The 19318-nt window shown below is 42.1% G+C and overlaps 1 protein-coding gene across 1 annotated transcript in view; it reads right to left on the bottom strand.

The window, feature by feature from the left end:
- ST3GAL1 (ST3 beta-galactoside alpha-2,3-sialyltransferase 1) overlaps positions 1-19318 on the bottom strand; it is a 77705-nt gene that overhangs the window by 3858 nt on the left and 54529 nt on the right. Inside the window, exons 3-6 of the mRNA XM_032709650.1 lie at positions 11425-11621; positions 8141-8320; positions 3298-3343; positions 1044-1163 (exon numbers count right to left, since the gene is read on the bottom strand). Of these exons, the coding sequence (XP_032565541.1) occupies positions 1044-1163; positions 3298-3343; positions 8141-8320; positions 11425-11621 (543 nt within the window). The remainder of the gene's footprint in view (positions 1-1043; positions 1164-3297; positions 3344-8140; positions 8321-11424; positions 11622-19318) is intronic.

Here is a 19318-nt window from a genome sequence, read left to right as displayed (position 1 = left end):
GACCCCACTTACATGCGTAATTATATGATACTTGCAGTTACTTCAGAGAGGGATATTATGTTCCTTGTTTGTATACACCTACAACCTTTCCTCTCCCAGAGGCTTGTTCATCAATGGCTATGCTTGTATCCTCTGGTGGTAAAAGTCTAAACATCACAGTTAATTTATTTAAACTAAAAGTGATGATATGGCTGGGCTTGAATGGGTCATAACCACAAAACAAAATCCCTAAACCACCCACACATGGGCCCACCCAAATATGAGCTGGTTTTAAGTCATTTTTGCTAACGTCAGAGCCCTGTTCACTGCCTGCTCACCAGAAAACAGGCTCCACCCAAGCCACCCATACTTTCTCCTGGGTACCATTTTTAGTATTTCCACCACCTTTCCAAGGTGCAACACAGTCCTGGGTGACCAAAACTCTTTCATCAGCAGATCAGTATCCAGGACAGAGATTTTGCCACCACAGTGATTTTTATCCCCCATACTGACAAGCCCATGCTTGTGGGATTTTGCAGAGCTGACCTGGCCTTACTCTAACTAGCTGAGTCTTCAGTCACCTAGGAGCACATTACCTCAGTCAAACTAGGGAATTTCCTCAAGGAACTGCTGAAGTGGAGGCACTTTCTATAACCTACTGTATAAACCCACAAGCTTGAGTTTAAAAATAGACCAGGGCAACAGCAACTGCTCTTAGTCTTTAAGAGCTAGACAAAATATAATTCTTCACTAGCAAGATGGGCACAGACACCCTCCATGTTTAGATGTCTTTTGATACCAAGTGGAATCTCTGTTTATGTTTAATTATATTCTCCTGGAATGCATCTTAAACTCTACCACTTGCTGACATTAAAAAATCCATCAGTCAGTTGAGTGTGTCTGCATGTTACTGAAGAATTTGTATATGTTTGAATAAGTAAATGGCAGAGAAGGTGGAGAAGGGAAAACAAAGGCTGAGTCAGTGCCCAGGGGTTGTTCCTGGCTCTTCAGTGTGAAATGTCCTGATTTTCTATCCATATATCCAAAACACAGTCAGACTTTACCTCATCGCATACATGGAGAGCAAACATCAAAGACAGAAGGCCTGTGGAGGGATATCTCCCATGATGCTCGAGCCAGTTTTCATAGATGTATTTCATAAAAGCTGGATTGTAAACCAGGATCTAGGCAAAATTGCAGTGAAAGACTCGTTAGTAAAATACCCTAGGGAAATTAGGGTTAGGGAAAAAACAATGATTGCACATTATTCCTTAGGGTCACTGGGATAAGGGATTGGGTGAGAAAGGAATAATAGTTATTCCTTGAGGGCAGGTGAAAGGCAAAAAGATCCATATAAAGTGCATTCAGGAACACTTCTCATGTGCAATTACATATGAATAGTCCTTCTTTGGTCTTGATATCCCACCTGCTTACACTAACGTAAATTCTAGTGATTCCTACTGAAAGCAAAAGGTATGAAATGGTACAAGGGAGATGGAGATGTAGATTAGACATCAGGCATTCAACTCTCCCTGAGTTCTGGGAGGCTGGAGTTCTGAGCAAGGCAAGCATGAGACGCCATGACACTTTTCATAGAATTACAGATTAATTTAGGTTGGAAAAGACTCTGAAGATCATTAAGCTCAACTGTAATTTGAGTTTTCTCCACAATATACCAACCACGTCTTGATATCTCTATAGGTACAGATCTCAGGAAACCAAGGATCAGGTGTAAACTATAAGGAAGTCTGTCAGGTAGTGTCAGCTGCTTTCCCCCTGTTTCTCAAACGTGCTATTTTCCTATGCTTTATACTTTTTCTTACGAGACATAAAATACACTTGATTATCTCCTGGAAAATTATGAGTTATCTCACAGAGATGGAACATTTAAGATCAGACATGAGCATACAGTAAATCCAAGGAATGGTGGTATTCCTTGGTTTCAACACCCTCCCCTGAATGAGGCAAATGGAGGCTTATCCCTCCTCCATGCTGTGTTTTTAATTAGAGTGACAGCATTTCAGTGCTATTTTTTTAGCTGCAGGGCTTTTCCTTTTACAAAGTCAGAAGCTAATTGCTGATATCACATCCATGTGTAATAGCCTCTCACAGGGTGTTTTGCATTGCACAGTGTGGGAAGAGATACAAGCTCTCATCTCCCCATTTGGGAAGCTGCTGTGTATCACCAGCTGCACCCTGGGCTGCTGCTACTCAACAACTCACCCTAGTGCATCTCACAGGGGTTTTGCAGAGGTTATCATGTTCATCACAACAGTTGGGATGAGCTAAGGGATTATTTAATGCACCCTAGAAGTCCATGGTTTGAAGCATAGGGATATAAACTTGTTCTAGTTCAAGGTCTCATCTGAAGCCTTTGCCAAAACCTGGTTTCTTGAATGAAGGGTGTGTGCTCTGTAATTTTAATGCTCTGGAACTAAAGTCATATTTTAAGAGCCCTTGAGACATTAGACTCCTTTTGAAAGTCAGCCTCTCCAAAGGCTGATTGAATGAGATTTTTATTTTGCTGGAAGCTCTATGGAAGATGTTTTTCCTCTCCCTACACAGCCTACCTTGTTTATGTCCTCAAACCAGGAAGCTACAACAACAGAAGTCTTTGCAGGGTGGCTTAGGGTCCAACATGGGAATCAGCATCCTGACTCATGGAAATCCTACCTCCAGCCTGTCCCTGTACAAAGCAGGGAATACTCCCTGGTCTGTGCTGTCCTCCAAAACATGCTCCAAACTTGTTTAATTGGTAAAGGTAGTTACTACAGCTTAGCTGTGGGCTAAGACCCTACATTCGGGAATTTTCCACTGACTTAGAAACTCATAGTTTTATTTGTTCAGAGTTCACTTAGCTCCTTATTACAAGGAGCAGACCTGGGAATGAGAAACATCCTAGGTGTTCAAATAGCAACATGATTTAGAAAAAAACCCTCCAAAATCTCTCCACAGTGCCATTAAATCCAAATGACTGCAATAGGTGGTAACAGAGCAACTGCTGTGGAGGACAACGATGCACTTTTAATGTCCCTGAGCAGCACCAGAGGAAGTGACGCAACCTTCAGAACAATGTTCGTACAATGGAATCACAAGAGCAATTTCTTTCCAACCTCAGTTATTTTGTGGTTGTCTATGGCCTAAAATGGCACACAGGAGCTAAATCTTAGCTAGCTGAGCCTTGTAAAGTGTCTGTATTTTGGCTGCAACTTTTTATGAATGTCAAGGGCTTGCTTAGATTCTTGCAGCCTCTGAAAGAGGTAAATGACCTACAAGTGAATTAGCAGAACATATAATGCCCAAACCAGCCTCGCTCACCTTTTCTTTTTTGACTTTGATCTTCCGTGGAACTGGAACATATGTGCTGTTAAAAGAAAAACAAAAACAGCAGTAAGATAAATAAAAAGCCCAACTTATCAGTATTTTCAAGTAATTCCAAATAAAGAATATTCTTTATGCACCATAATAAATTCAAATTAATTGAAAGTAGTAAATTCAAGAAGTTTTTGTAAAATGAAGCTGCAGTTAAGTAACATAGCAAGAAAAGAATTGAGCTGTCACTGAAGCAAGTTTATAGGAAACCATTTTGTTCTTAAATTTTCAAACTAATTATTGAAAGTAGGACAACGAAGATTTAGCTAAGAATATACCGTAGAGACAATACTATGTTGAGCTCAAGACTCCTAATTCTTGCATCGTGACTGTTGTAGTCTTTGCACTTTGAGGATGGGAAGGACTTTCAATTTAATTGCATGGCAGAAAAACCTTTTTCCACCAGGGGGAGACCTTTCCCCTCCTAATATTTGGAGGTACCTCACAGTTTTCCAAGTCTGTGGCAGCAGAGTTCATAATTTCTGTGGCTATGTGCAACTCGGCGCTCCCAGTACACAGCCCCTCACCAGCAAGCTACTCCCCTCCTCCCCAGGGTAATGTTGAAGGCTTCCTGCGGTTCCCAGCATAAAAATTCCAAGTTATGCCTTATGACTGGATTGAAATCACAAGTCATGACTTGAAAACAAAAAACTTTTAGTTCCCATATCTCTTGCACAGTGTGTGCTGGCATTGCACAGTTCATCACGAGTGCTGTAAAAAAAAAAAATCTCCCTGAGTTCGTTTCAAGTAAAAAAATTCTGGTGAACTGGCCTCGTAATTGAAGTACATCCCAAAATATACTTTGCATACTTTTTAGATGTGTTGTGGTAAGTCACCAAAGCCATTAGATTAATGTAAATGTTTTCACTTGGTTTTTGGTAACTACAAGGCTCCTGTCATTAATGTTTTATTTTCTTTGAACCGTGGAACATAAACACTTTGAAACCTTAGTCTAAATCTTCCCAAGCCAGTGGTGACCTGTCAACGTTCTTGTCTCCTTAGGGCATCATCTTGTCTCCTTGTCTCCTTCTGGGTATCCCTGACCTGCGATTCCTGCTCTAGGTTGGATGCACTGAGAAAGATGATGGGTGGTTCCTGCCCTTCTGAGAGGTGACACAAGATGCTAATGGGGAAAGGGACACTCATGCAGACTTCTTGATCTGCTCTCAGAAAAATATACCCTTGAAGCTGCTTCCCGTGTCTGACCTTGGTTAGCAAATCAGCAGACATAGTCTTGGTGATCCCATGTCCTTTTTGTGGTTATGAAGACAAAAAGGGCTTCTTTCAGGAGGAATACCCAAGTTCTGTTGTCACTTGGCTGCAGAATTTCATAAAATTGCACAGAAAATATTGGTACACTGATAAACACCAAATGGAGACCTATGCTCTTACGATTATGTAAAACCTGGGCTGCAGGGCTGCCAGGGACTGAGTGACCCAGTAAGTACCACATAGGAGTGAGAGAGAGTGTCCTGTGATGAAGGTGGCTACAGATGGTATAATATATCATTTGGGAAACACCTTCTAGGAGCCACTTTGAAGGGCTCTAGTGAAGCCTGCCATTGTTCCTGGACACCTTGCACAAGACATTTACTGAACCCTTGAAGCAAGAAGAAGATGTGCAACATTTCAAGGAATACAAACATAGTCCTTGCCAAACCAAGTGGAGCTTTTTTTGCACTATGCAGATTCCTAGAAGATGTAGAAGGCAAGTTAAGGCAACTAGGCTAAATATATGGCCGATGAAGGCCTGAAGGTTTCCTATCCCTGAAAAGGCTTTTCTTAGTCTTTTCTGGGATAATGCTTAGTCTTAGAGAGACACTTTAAGATGGGACATATATCAGTCAAATGGGATATGGCTCAGAAAATCATTCAGCTATCAATTCAAAGTAATATTAAGACAATCTGCGGTTTAGATTTTGGTTTGAACCGAAAAAACCCTTGGTATATTACCGGGAGCAGAATATGTTTAATTCACAAGTTTTGAGTTTTAGGAAATTATTCTTTCATTTGAATGGGATACAGAAAATTAAACCCTGTGTAAAAGTCTAACCAATACAGGATGTTTATCTTTTTTGACTGTGAGTGTATTTAGATTCTTATTAGCCTAAACTCAGTTGACACTATGCAGCCTGTGCACAAGACATGATGACCAACCAGGTCAGGGAAGGGAAGTAAGTACTTCTTTTCTTCTGAATTGCCAGTTTTCAGATGTGTTTTTGTCATGGTTTGAGATAGCCCAAAATCCAATTCCTAGCTCCATTCCCCCTCCCACATCTCAACCCAATGTGAGATGGGTTTTTCCAGACAAAACACACCCAGTTTTATTTTTATTTCATGCCTTCTCCCCTTTAAAAACGTACACTAAACATTTTCCTTATACACAGTATCCGACATGGTGTGTTTAATGTGCGCTCATAGGTTAATTCTGCTAGCCTAAAATTATGTTACATATATTGCTATGATTTGTGTGCTTATGATTCCCTGCTTTTATTATTCTAGAATTATACCAGCTTATTAATTATGCAATTTCCCTGCTTTGAGTATGGAAAAAATAATAAAATACTGGTATTTCTTCTGTGTGGTTAAATACTCACACACTAATTTATGCCAGGTGCTTAACAAGCCCATGTATACAGTCTACTTATAAATATATAATATATCCTGTGATTTATTAAGCAAAAATATTTTCCCTTTCATGTGCTGTGACTGTATTATAGTCAACCAGTTATATCTTCCTAATAGGCTAAAGGCTCACTCGACTTGCAGTGCAGACTTCAGAGCTCAGGAAGTGCCTAGAGCTTTCTCCTGGGGCAAGGATAGGCAGTAGATCTGCTTGCAAAAGGTGTGCCCAGGTGAATTATAGAACCATAGAATCATAGAATCATTTAAATTGGAAAGACCTCTAAGATCATTGAGTCAGAAGTTAACTCAGCACTGCCAAGTCATCACTAAACCATATCCCCAAGTGCCACACCTACATGTCTTTTAAATCTCTCCAGGGATGGTGGCTCCACCACTCTCCTGGACATCCTGTTCCAATGCTAGACAGCCCTGTTGGTGAAGAAATTGTTCCTAATGTCTAATTGAAAACTCCTCTGGTACAGCTTCAGGCCATGTCCTCTGGTGTTATCGCTTGCTACGTGGGAGAAGAGACTGACCCCCACCTCACCACAAACCTCTTTTCAGGTAGTTTCAGAAAGCAATAAGGTCTCCCTTGACCCTCTCTTACTCCAGACTATCTGGAGTATCCCTGCTATCCCAGTTGCTCCTGATCAGACTTGTGCTCCAGACCATTCACCAGCTCTACTGCCCTTCTCTGGACAGGCTCCAGTACCTCACTGTCTTTCTGAGCTGTCCAGTTTCCTAAGTGACCTGATTTTTCCAAGTTACAAGGGTATCCTGAGGGTGGATTTTTTTCAAGACAACTTACCACTATATAGATTAAATGCTGGTGGTGAAAAGGGTAAAAGGAAACTAACCCAGATTTGTTACAAGTTAAGAAAATCTTAATAAGAAGTGTAAATAATCTAAAATGCAAATGCAAAGAGAGAAAAGAAAAAAAAAAGAATATATAAACTTCATTTTTTGTTCCATCAAAAAGCTTTCTGTAAAATTGCAAAGTGGGTCTTATGCCCAGTCAACATGCCCAGGACATATTTTTCCAAGCTGTAAATGTTCTGAGACTTTGAAATTGGGAAAAAAGTTGAAATGTCTTGAAATACTTCTCTCTGGAATCAAGTAATCTGATCTGCTCTTTTTGTCTGTGTGTTGCAGGGTGCCACCAAGTAATCCCACAAGGCTGTGGCTTTACATACAGCAGATAACTTCACACACAGTACAAATGTCACATACTTCATTCTCTGGATTAGGAAAAGCCAGCTTATGGGAGGGAGAAATCTGGTAAGTAGGCGTCCAGCAGAAACATGCATTTTGATTGCATTTCTAATTCTGGTGCTGCCATATTAAGCAGGACAACCTTTACTTCTGACAGCACTCATAAAGAAGTACTGGAGAATAAATTCCAGTGTGGCACATTATTGACAAGAAGAACACTTGAATTTAAGGCTAAGACATGCAGGTGACACACAGAACGTTGTCTCCTCTGCACAGTTCTCAATCACATTCCACCAGGAAAGACAGACCAAACTCCTGACCAACCTGTCCAGGGGAGAATGCTGTGGATGGGACACAAAGTGCTGAGGTCTGCATCTGCTCTCACTGCTCAGGTGAGCAACCTGCACACACCTCTCCCTCCCTATCCTCTTCTACAAGTGGAATATTGTATGTTGGAGGACCATTTGGCCACCCAAGTGTCTTGGGTGGGATAATGTAGGTGTCTAGGACCACCACTAAATGAATAACCCACCGAACACTCGATTCTGCAGATGGCTTTCTGATGGGTACATGCTGGCTGCACTCACTGTACTCCCAAGGGACCAGAGACAAGGAAAGATGAGCAGAAACCCAAAATGAGGCACTGAATCCCAAAGCTCAGGAGGCTTCTGCTCAAACTGGCTGCCTTCAGCAGCAAAAACTCCCCTTTTCATATCTCTGAGAACACTGTGTAGGGTTGTGAAGAAATGGGTCTGGATCTTTGCCTCAATTACTGCACCATAACATTAAGCTTTTCCTAGAAAATAAGTGTTCAGGGCTGAACTCTGATTTGAGAGGGCTGTAAAGCACCCCTAGGCCTTATCAGAAGGGATTTGTTCCATGTAAGCTATGATCTCCTACAGCAGCAACATGAAGTATGGAGCTCCCACCCTCTGTGCCTGCCTCTACTCACAAGTTGATGGTGCCTGTGGTGAGAGCGGTGACAACCCAGCGCAGGTCCAAGGTTTTGAAGGGGATCAGGATCATGCTCACATTTGCTGCCAGCTCTTTGTAGCTCTCAGGATAAACAAAGTGGTGAGTGGTCTTGCTCCCAACATCTGATTCGTAGCCAGCGGTGGGGGCACGGTTCATTCTGTAGCCAAAAAGTAAAAAGTGAAAAAGTGAAGAAACAGAAGAGGAATTAGGTAGGTACAAACACATGTGAAAGTCATTTGCTTGAGGGGCAGGAACATGCTCCTATGGCTCTTCACACAGCCTTGACTGGGTGTTGGGGTCCTCAAGCAAGCTGGAATGATCATCACCCATATAGATAAACACTAAATGAAAGCTCAGCTTTGGTGTGGAATTTCTTGATTGAATAGGAGTGTCTACCAAGAAGGTATATCTCTGAGCATATTCCTGATTTCCCTTTACAATCAGAAGAGAGCTGATTAAAAGAGTGGTGAGTCCAGGACATATCTCATTTCATCCTAAAGCTGCATCCTCCAGTTGGTGAGAAAAACATTGCCCTGAAGTACATCAGCTTGACTTCTTGCAGTTTCTTTCCCCCCACTTCTACAGGTGTATTTGAATGTCTAGAATCAAAGATGTTATGTGTGATGAGGAGCAGCCAATACTCCTTATGGTTGTCCCATGAAAAGACATCAAAGCCACAGTGACAAATACAGGACCTGCGGCTGCCCCTTCATGTACTCAAACCTTACTTTGTAGTGTTTCCTCCAACATTGATACGTCCACTCAGGGTGACTGTGCACACATGTGAGCTGCTTTAGGCAACCCTGGGGTCAGTGCATGGAGATCTGCCCAGGGCCACCAGGGCTCAGTCAAGACGTGTTCGCAAAACAGGGCTACCCCACCTTGTGTTGTGTGTATCAGGAAACAGAGAGGGAGATTTTGAACTTAAGGGGTTTTGGAACTGCAGAAATGCCTTTATGCTTGTGTTCACTTCTGAAAGCAAATCTAGGAACACATCAGCAATTCTTTCCCCTGATGCTTTAGCCCCTTGGTGGTAGATTTGCATATTTCTGTGGTGCACCAAAGTGCACATCAAAGATCCCCAAAGCAACTTGCACAAATCCATGGTGCTGTGAAACACCATGGAGAAACCCTTCATCTGTCTCTGAGCACAATGGGGTTTTTCTGCAGTGACATTAGCTCACTCCTGGCAGAAGCACAAGGAAGACAAGAAAGGATGTGGCTGATGAGGTGATGAGGAGCATCGTACGTTGCCAGATAATATGCTGCCCTGGATGCTGCTAACAGGGGAGGCAAAATCTGCTTATCAAGTCTATGCCAGGCTGTGTTATTGCAGTGCTCTCCCAGGTGAATTACTTAGGTTTCTTCTAACTCCCTATGAGGGAGTTATTAGCGTAGGCAGAATAGCCTGCCAGCCTACATGGATTTCTTATTGAGTTCCCTGTTATTGGGTTCCCTGCCAGTGACCCTTATCAGTGTAAAAATACCAGTAAAGCTTGAGACTTTCTATGTTTTATCTTGAGATTAGTCAGTTGAAGGTATAAAATATGGAGGTTTGTTTCTATCAAGATGATGACAATGGCGACATCTTAGTTATCTTGCAACCTTGCAACCTGCCCTCAGATCTATGTACCTTTCCTACGATCCGTGGTGGGGCTGCCTGTACCACATGGCAGAAGGCAGTGTTCACACGCAGTCTCATCAGGAAGGACTGAGCAGGAATTTCCCTTCTGTCATGAAAGTAGATAGTTATGCAAATAAAAGTGGACTGGAACACGCTGTAAGGAAAGGTGTCCCCTCAGACTCTCTGGCTCTTCCTTACACTCGGTTGTGTTGCCAGAGCACGTGGAAGTGAGTATCAGGTTACCATAGATTTTGTGTTTGACGCACAGAGGGATCACCTTCTCTGCACAAATTCCCATGGTGAATCCTAAAACCTTGCGCAATCCTTTCAGATCTGGCTTAAGATTGCTGAAATATAAATCCGAGACTGGAAGGTTCAATTTCAAGTCCCAGAGAGTTCTGCCCTTGCCAGGGATGCATGGCTGTGGGATGGGCAAGGCCTCAGAGCAGAAACATGTACCTGAGTGTGTTACTCTTTAGTTATCACTTTAAGTCAAGCAAAGCCTTTTCTGTATCAATCTGGAAACATAGGCCAGACAATATAAAAAAGTCCACGCAGGAATGAGACGGTCTCCATAGGGATGGACACAAAGTTTGGCATAAATGCACCACAGCTTCCCACATTTGCAGCTGCCCCACATTTGCAACCTGTAGGACTAGTGTTGAGGGCTCTCCCTTTCCCTTTGTGGATCTCAAGACCAGGTTGGCTGCCTCTGCCTTTGGGGAGATACTTTTGGCAGGGAGCAAGATACACAGCTGAAAGAAGCAACTCCTGAAGTGATTTGTTGTGAACATTTAGATGTCATCTGAAGACTCTATGGTATGTCTGAGTCACACTGGAAGCCAAGATGGCTTAACAGTTCAAATAGTGCTTATCTTTTTTGATTTACTCTTGGTTTCAGTGCACAGCTTCCTACTGAGTGTTTTGTTGTTTCTGAAAGTGTAATCCTACTTGTGGTATTTTCAATCCCTCCCTTCCTGCCCTTTATTTCTCTCCAAATTGTACTGTACTGGTAGGTGTGGTGTGAAAGGCAGATGATATGTTGGAGATTAATTTAGTCAGTCCAGGAATCTTGGCTGCCATCTGGATGATTAGCTCTGCTTACCTAGTTCCCGCTTGCATCTCAGTGGGACAAAGTAGCCAACTTCATTGCCTCAAAAGGGAAAGGAGATGTGATCCTTTAAAAAAGTACTTGCAGCCAAACAGCTGCCTCCTGTCCACTGAAAAGTGATTTTGGCTTCCTCACCCCACCATTGCTTGAGAATGAACCAGTGCAAGAAAGTAAAATCTGATACAGTCAGTTAAATGTCTAAAAGATACTTTGTGAGTAATAGCTGCAGAAGTAGTTTTTATTCAAAACTGACAATTTCTTTTCCACCTCTGTTTTTTAACACGGATGATTATGGATCATGCAGAACAAGCTACAGTATCAACAGCTATTAACACTTTTTTTTTCCAAGCTAAAACATGGGGTCATATCTCCAACACACATAATTTATATTCCTGGAACTTAGATTTGACTTTAGCACCAGATTTCACTAGGTAGCCCCTGAAGTCTTGTTTGCTCAATTGTCACTCAAAATACCAGTGAATTTTAGACAAAAAAGGGATCTGGAGCTGAGGTGGTTTTTACTTACCTGAGCACAAAGTCATGGGAGTCAATATCTCGGCCATACTGCGACTGCCGGAGGTTCCCAGAGTTGCCCACGACAGCGCATCGTCTGCACGTGTAAGTACCTCTCTCCTGCAGGGGATCCCCGTCCCCGGGAATGACCCCAAACAGTTCTGTGAGAGTAGTGTTCAAATTCCTTGGAGCTTTCTCTGCTTGCAATTTCTGTTAGGGAGGAAAATCATTTCAGGTTATCAATACAGAAAGCTTTTCTGTGAGCTAGACACAGCTTCAAATGTCTCCTCAAAGATCATTCTTGGGTCCACCTGAAGACACTGCTTTCTGCAGCACAAGGCTTGAGGCTGGGAGCCAAAGTGTGAAAAAAATAAAGTAAAAACCATTTCCCATTAACTTTTTAAACTTGTCTCCCCTTTTCTCCTCCATCTCCTCAGATTCCCACACATCCTCAGACTGTCTAGCCGTGAAGGAACAGATCACACATTCTCCCCAAGGCTGGCCTTAGCAGAATAAATGTTCCTCTGGTCTCTGTAAGCCTACACTCACCCTGGGCCAGGTATCTTCTGGTAGGACTTGTATAATGTCTTTCAGCTCTTCTAAAAAGGACAGAAAAGTCTCAGGGAACCTGAGGGAACACAGAAATGGCTTATATCCCTTCCACATATTTTGGCATATGCTAGAAGTGGGAGAGGGAGATGGGAAGTGAAGTGTGGAGGAACCAGCTGCTTGTGCAATAGAAAACTACAGTAGAGTTAGCCCTGAGGGCTGGAGATGCAAAATCATCTAAAAAAAATCTCCAGGATGAGGAAAACCACCCGGACCTTGGTCATTGTGTCTGTTGCCATGGAGGGAAACTGTTTTGTAGCAGCTCTATGGTGCATGGTGGAAACAATGGCTGGATTGGGAAGGTACAGGCAAGGTGCAGGGTGTGTGATGGTCAGACACTCCCTTTCTGGGGCTCAGCTCTCTGAGGTCTACTAAAAAGTTTGGGAGTGCTGGCAGGCTCACAGACACCATTGTCCACCCTCTTGGTGTTACTTGCTTGCAAGCTCACAAAGGGAGAATGGCTCCAGCACAAAATGGGCCAAAAAGGCTCTGTCTTGCTCTGCCAGCCCAGGGCGAGGAGAGACAGGGAGGAAGAGAAGAGAAACACCTTTTCCCACAACTCCCAGGAACGGCCTGGGGGAATTTGGCTTTAGTTTCCAATGCGTTTCCCTTGGCTGCACCAGGAACTGTTAATTTGTCCTTGTATCTCCCTCTCTCACACAAACAGATGTAGTACTGTAATTTTTGTTTAAATTCCGTGCTGTCTCCTTGCAGAACGTTATTTGCACTGAAATGAACAACAGGTCTGTGGAGTTCAGAGCTACAAGATGATGTTAAGACCAAGAACTCGAAACAAAGAAGACAAAGACATTTTGCATACATAATCTTCTGACTAATCCTTCCTAGTCTATATAGAACTGTATCTTGCAAAATACACCATCTAAGGAGTCTTTCTGCTGCGCCTTTTGCAATCAGATATGTCTATCACGTATTGGCCTCATAAGCCACCAGCGTGCCTGTAGCAAATGTGGATAGTGCCTTCCCAAATCTTCGTTCGCGAAGCCTAGCCATGAATATACTTGCATATGGACTGCAGAAGGTGATTAGGATGCAAAGTAATTAGGATGTCCAAACAAATACTACACTAATGATCACATATGTCACTGTTCAGTGGATGGCTCAATTATTTAAGTGAAAAAGGTTGTCTTCCAAATTCCTGTGTGATAATAAAAACACATGGCCACATAACTAAACTGTTGTGTATTCTTTGTGAATCCAATCTAACCTGATATTACTCTGAATATGTGAAAACCAATGTTAGGAAGCGTGCAGCCTTCAAAATAATTGGAGATTTCATAGATGTCATAGAGTGTAGTAGCAGGTGTATAATGTAGTAAAATCTGACCTTTTTTAAAAAAAGGAACCTGTTTTGAGTTATTTGAATACACATTTGCACACACCCATGTATACTCTCTCTCTGTAAAGGTGAGCTGATTTTAACCGTATTTAAGAAATGAAAGGCAAAACCACCGAAATCTTATTCTTGAACTGATTTTGCCTGAGAAAATTCAGATGTGGAAGGTAATTTTGAGAAAATTCTAAAATTCTACCTGGGCTCCCTTTTTAGGTTAAATTGCCTTTTCATTCAGAATGACAGAATCATGAAAGGACCTGGAGTATTGATGCATTTTTGATGCATTAAAATGGTAAAAAACATCCTGGATAGGCACCTGCATTTGCACAAAACAGGTATCTGCCTTTCTATTATGCTGCTGTCAGTGTAGAGTAACTACTGCAAACAAGTTGAAACATGGGCACCAACATAAGCCTGAAAGCAGGATACCATCATCCTACAATCTCTCAGTTGTGCACAACTCCAACAGGAAAGACTATTATTAATGTTAGAAATCCTCTCAGTGACCTCAAGTAGGATGATGACCTGACTGCACTGTGTGCTGGACATTCATACAATGAGACATTTGTCTTTAACTCATTTCAAGTCCTCTGTTTAAATTTCCTCAATGATCATCTGATTGAACTTTACTTTTCAGGTCTAATCTTCAATTAACACTAGTCAGTCTTTGATTTTTCAACAAAACAGAGAAGAGTAGGGAACAAAGGTGGTTAACTCCAAAGCATATCTAACTTCTAAAAGTTCAGATCTAATGCACAGCCAATGCCTTATTGCACAATGTTTACTTGGCTTATTGAAAAAGACCATTTTAATAGCATTAAAATTACAAGCCGATTATAGTTCACTTTCCCACACCAAACTTTTGTCCTATTTTTTTTGAATAATGTAATTTTATTTTTTTTTTACAAAGTCTGGCCTTTCCCATAAATCAACAGAAGCATTGGGTGAAAGTCTGTCCACTCTGTGCAAGGCAGAGCCATAACAGTGCCATGTGGCATTGCTGGGACAACATCCTCTCTCGAAGTTCTGTAGTTGTGTGACAGGGATATGCATACGGATATAGCTGCTAGAAGTGGCCTTATATACACTGAAATACCTGATCCCTGTGTCCTGAGTGAAGTGGCTGCTTTTCTCAGAAGTCTGTACAAGCAATACCTGTGTCTAAAGAAGCAGTTTAACCTCTTGCCCAAGATCACAAAACATCTTCATCCACCTTCTGTCCATATATAAAATATTAATGGATCACTTAACTCTCCAGCTTCCCTGCATAAAATATTTGTCTGGCACTTGAGAATTAACTCTTCACCTTAGATTGTTAAAAATCGTAATCAGGAGTTCAGATTGAGAAGTTTCCTAATCATCTTCACAGGGAAGATGTTATCTAAGCTGTTATCCAGCCTTAAAAACTCTGCATTTCACATACAGAAATTTACTAGTTGGATTTACATCTTCTTATTTTAAAAAAATCAAGCAAGAAAAAAAAAAAAAGGAAAGTAAGAAAAAGAACCATCAAAGTTTATGCTCTTTCTTTCTTTAGCCATGAATGGCTTTCCAAGGAAGTGCTTGTTCCTTCTCTCATCACTATACATGCACCTTCATTAAGGATAAGGGATTTGCTGCTTTTATAAACTGCTCAGAAGGCTTTACTGAGCTCTCTGGTAGATCACATTGACAACTACTGCAAGAAGCAATACCCAAAAACTTGGCTAAGGGGTTGCAAAGGGAGAATGTAAATTCAGCCAAGGCTGCTCAGAGCTAATAGCTTGGAGTGGTGATGATACAGCTACAGCCATTGAACCATAGAATACTAGAATGGGTTGAGTTGGAAGGGACCTTAGAGATCATCTGATTACAACCCCCCTGCCATGGGTAGACACAGGTCCCACTAGATCAGGTTGCCCCAAGCCCCATCCAACCTGGCCTTGAACACTACCAGGGATGGGGCATCCACTTCTCTGGGTAACCTGGGCCAGTGCCTCACCACACTCAAAGGAAAGAATTTCTTCCTAATAACTAATCTTAAAACTATCCTCTTCCAGGTTAAAGCCATTACCCCTTGTCCTACCACTACATGCCCTTGTGAAAAGTCCCTCTCCAGCTTTCTTGTAGCCCCCTTTAGGTATTGAAAGGCTGCAATAAGATCTCTCTGGAGCCTTTTCTTTTCCAAGTTCAACAACCCCAACACTCTCAATCTATCTTTGTAGGAAAGGTATTCCAGCCTCTGAGTGTCTTCCCAACCTCCTCTGGACTTGGCCTAAGAGATCCACATCCTTCTTATGTTGAGGCCTCAAAGGAATGCTGTCCTGGTGCCTGTGCACCCTGCACAAACGGTCAAGTTTGGCAGTGTATTAAACACAACATCAAAATCCCAAATTATTAGCAGGTTGAATAGATTAACTTGTAATCTTTGGTGTGATGTGGATGCAGGTAGAACACATATGAAGGCAGAGGAGTATAGGTGTGGGTCTGGCAGCAGCCAGCACTGATGAGGCATCACTGCCGGCACACAGCCAGGCAGCTGGGGGAAGTTGGTGCAGCAGTAATGGGGTTTGTGGCTTTTCTAAATTTTTGAACTGTTTTAAAAAGTTTAAGAGGGAATAAAGTCCCATGAGAACCTCTTTTGCACAGCTACTAATTGCCTTGCTGCAGCAGTTTGGAGGTATTACACTCATGCAACACTATAAGACATTATACATTATATGAAGATTAATCCTAGCAACGCCGGTGGGGCAAACCCAGGTAATCTCCATTTTGCAGACTGAAGGGGAGGTTAAAAGGAAACCATCGATTTTTAAAATTCCCCCTTGATTTGGAAAATATGGCATTATATTGTCCTGTAACTCCTATGCATCAAAGAGTTGGAAGGGGAAGAATATAGACGCCTTCATGAGTCTGGTCTTTATTTAATGATTTGTGTCATCAAAAAATTTACACTCTCACATATGAATGCATATGTGCATATATTATGTAAATAGCACACAATAAAATGCATATGCCAAATTGTGTGATTTCTGACTGCCATGGCAGATATGAGTCACCTCTACGCCACTCTTGTGTCAAGACAATGCCTGTGCAAGCTCTGTGTGCCCTTGTTTCTGGCTTCAGGGTGTTTGCAGCTCAGGACAGTGCATCACAGTGCTTAGAGAGACCTGTGAGCTTGGACCACCTTCACATCCATCTATCTTCACCATAGGAGGAGCAGCTCCACCCCAGCAGGACTCGTGTTGTGGCTGCCACTGGGGGTAAGAGGTCAGGTTCTTCCAGTATGCCCAAATCTGATCTAAATGTCATCCTTCCAACCAAGTAGTGCAACAGCAGGAGGGACTGGTATGTGGCAGGTACTGGGAGCAGAGCCTGGGACCTGGCCTGGATTCAGTACCACCTTCTGCAGAGGTCTGGTAGCTACACGCTTCTTTCAGTGCGCTGAACCCTTCAAAGTGTCACCGAGAGCGTCCCAGTTTAAAGAAAACTTCTGGTGATCAAAGCACTTGGGCACATTTTCTACAAAGAGCATTCAAAATGCATGACTCAGGTGCCAAGAAGCTCTGCCACTGTCTTAAAAATAAGTGCAGCTTCCACAGCTTCCCCAGGGTACGTGTTGGGGATGTCCTTTTGTTCACTAGCTGATTAGCAAATTTTTAAGCCATATATTACATTTTTTCCTACAAATATAATGACTTAAAATTAATATTTTCCTTTAGATACACCAATAACATGGCCTCAAGAGCTGAGCTATCTTCCAAAAACAAAAGAAGGCAAAACTCTCAAATATCATAAGACTCAAGATAAAAATTGCTATAACACGATAGTTTATGAACAATGTGCTACAGATAAGATTGCCAGGAAACTCTGAGCCTGAATTTGCTTATCACACCTTTAATCCATCAACCTCAACACACTTATTTTGAATTTAGAACAGCATGTTCTGATCTCATATTTTTAATATTTTATGACCACTAAGAACAATGCATCCACCCTGAAACAAAACAAGGAAAACTATAAATAAATGCCTGTGCTGCGTTACAGCATGTAATTCTTGATATGTTTCCTTATATGGGGGTTACTAAGTTTAGTGAGAACATCCACAGCATTTGTGTCATAGTAAAACAATGGAAAACTTGCAGGTGGACCAGCTCAGGGAGGTGGGAAAGAAAATATAAACAGAAAGGAATGTATCATGTAACAGCAGGTGCCACCTTCCAAACACTGAGACTCTCACAGTCCCTGAGAATAAGGTGAGGGAAAGTAAAGAGAGAGAGGAGGTGAGAGACCGGAAGGGAGGGAAGGACGCGAAGGGAAGGAAAGAAGGAAGTAAGGAAGGAAGTTCTGACAAAATGGCTACAGCCTGGAGTGTTATTAAGGCCCAGATCCTTCCCCAGAGCAGAGGACTTGAATTCAACTTTAAGTCAGAAAGAGTACAGAGCAGCTGCAGGGGTGTATCCAGGAGGAGAATTTTGGCCATTATGTGCTACCAGACAAAAGTAATGAAGACAGAGTTTATCAGCTGTGTAGATTTAAGCAAATGAAAAGCAATGAGCAGTCCTGACAACATCCCTCTTGTTTCCGTGAACTCAGAAACAGCCAGGTACGTTTTCAGGTGCTTCTCCAGAGCAGCCCTGCCTCGTGCAGCGGGATGGTGGCACTGACCTTCTCTTCCCTGCTCCTTCTCACCTTCATAGGTGGTAGCACTAAATCCAGTATGGACAAACAACTTTATTCAGAGCAGGCAGGAATATTTCCTTCCAAAAGGCCACATTCCTCCAAGATTAAAGAGTTTAAACCATATATTCTCCAAATAAACCATGAAGCAGCCTGGCAGCCATGTAAGCAAGTGAAACCATCCCATTCTTCAGCCCCAAATACCACTTTGTCTCCAATATTGGCCATTAGTCTCTGAAATCAGTCCTAACTTTCCTAGCAGTGGAAGGATACTAATGCTGCAGGACCATTTGGATGAATAACATTCACATGTACAGCAACAGAGCTAAAGGGGGTGGGAGGCCAGACTGAGCTTGGTAGATGGGCAGCTCTCCAGCAAGGGCTCTGCCTGCATTTAGTCCAAACACAACCCATGACAGGAAAGTCACAGCCATGTAATTAATAACTCCAGTGAAGTCACCATCACCTCAGAGTCTCAGTTACAGCACAAGGAAACCACCACACTGTCTGAAGGCAGTTCCTGAGAGCGAACACAGTCATTTCTCCCCTGAATAGAAGTTTGAGCAATCTCAGGTCTCCTCATGCCTCATCTTTATGTACAAATATAGTAAAAAGTGACAAATTACTGTGTTGGCAAAACCCACAAGAGTAAAGCATGGCCATGAGCAATGTTTTCTTAAAGACTGGCTGAAATCTCAGAATCACTTTGAAGATGAACCTAAAAATGAACAGTGAAAAGGGAGTGCCATCAGGATGCACCTGGGAGTTATTTACTGCAAAAATGACACTGACTGTCTTGAAAAAGCTTAACCAAAACAACATGTACATTAGAAATCAGTAGCAATGAGGAGGTGAGGCCACATTGTGTCTGGGTTTACCCAAGACCATCTTTCAAAGGAGTCAGGGCACTTTCTCCATTTATCATGGGTTAGGGCAAAGATTTCCAGTAAGTTACTGACTTCCAATACACAAACCAGTTTTGGGGGACACCAAGAAATTTCACACATCATGGTGGAGGATACAAAATGTCTAGAAATATTAAAAGATTTATTTTTACCATCTGAAAAAAAAGAATGCTTTGATTTTGTATTCTGAAGTGGTATATTCCCTTTGAACTTGATCTGAATTAAAAAAAAAAAGAAAGAAGAAAACACTAAAATAGGGTTAGACAGCTCTGAAAACTAATGAACAGCTTTTATTTGGGGCAGAGAAGGGAAGACTTTTGACTGTTCTGAAAGTCACTGTTTTTTTTCATTTTGCTGAAAAAGAAACAGACCTTCCCTGA

The sequence above is a fragment of the Chiroxiphia lanceolata genome, chromosome 1 (genome assembly GCF_009829145.1).
Source record: "Chiroxiphia lanceolata isolate bChiLan1 chromosome 1, bChiLan1.pri, whole genome shotgun sequence".
Lineage (NCBI taxonomy): Eukaryota > Metazoa > Chordata > Aves > Passeriformes > Pipridae > Chiroxiphia > Chiroxiphia lanceolata.
This window is presented reverse-complemented; position numbering and strand designations above follow the sequence as displayed.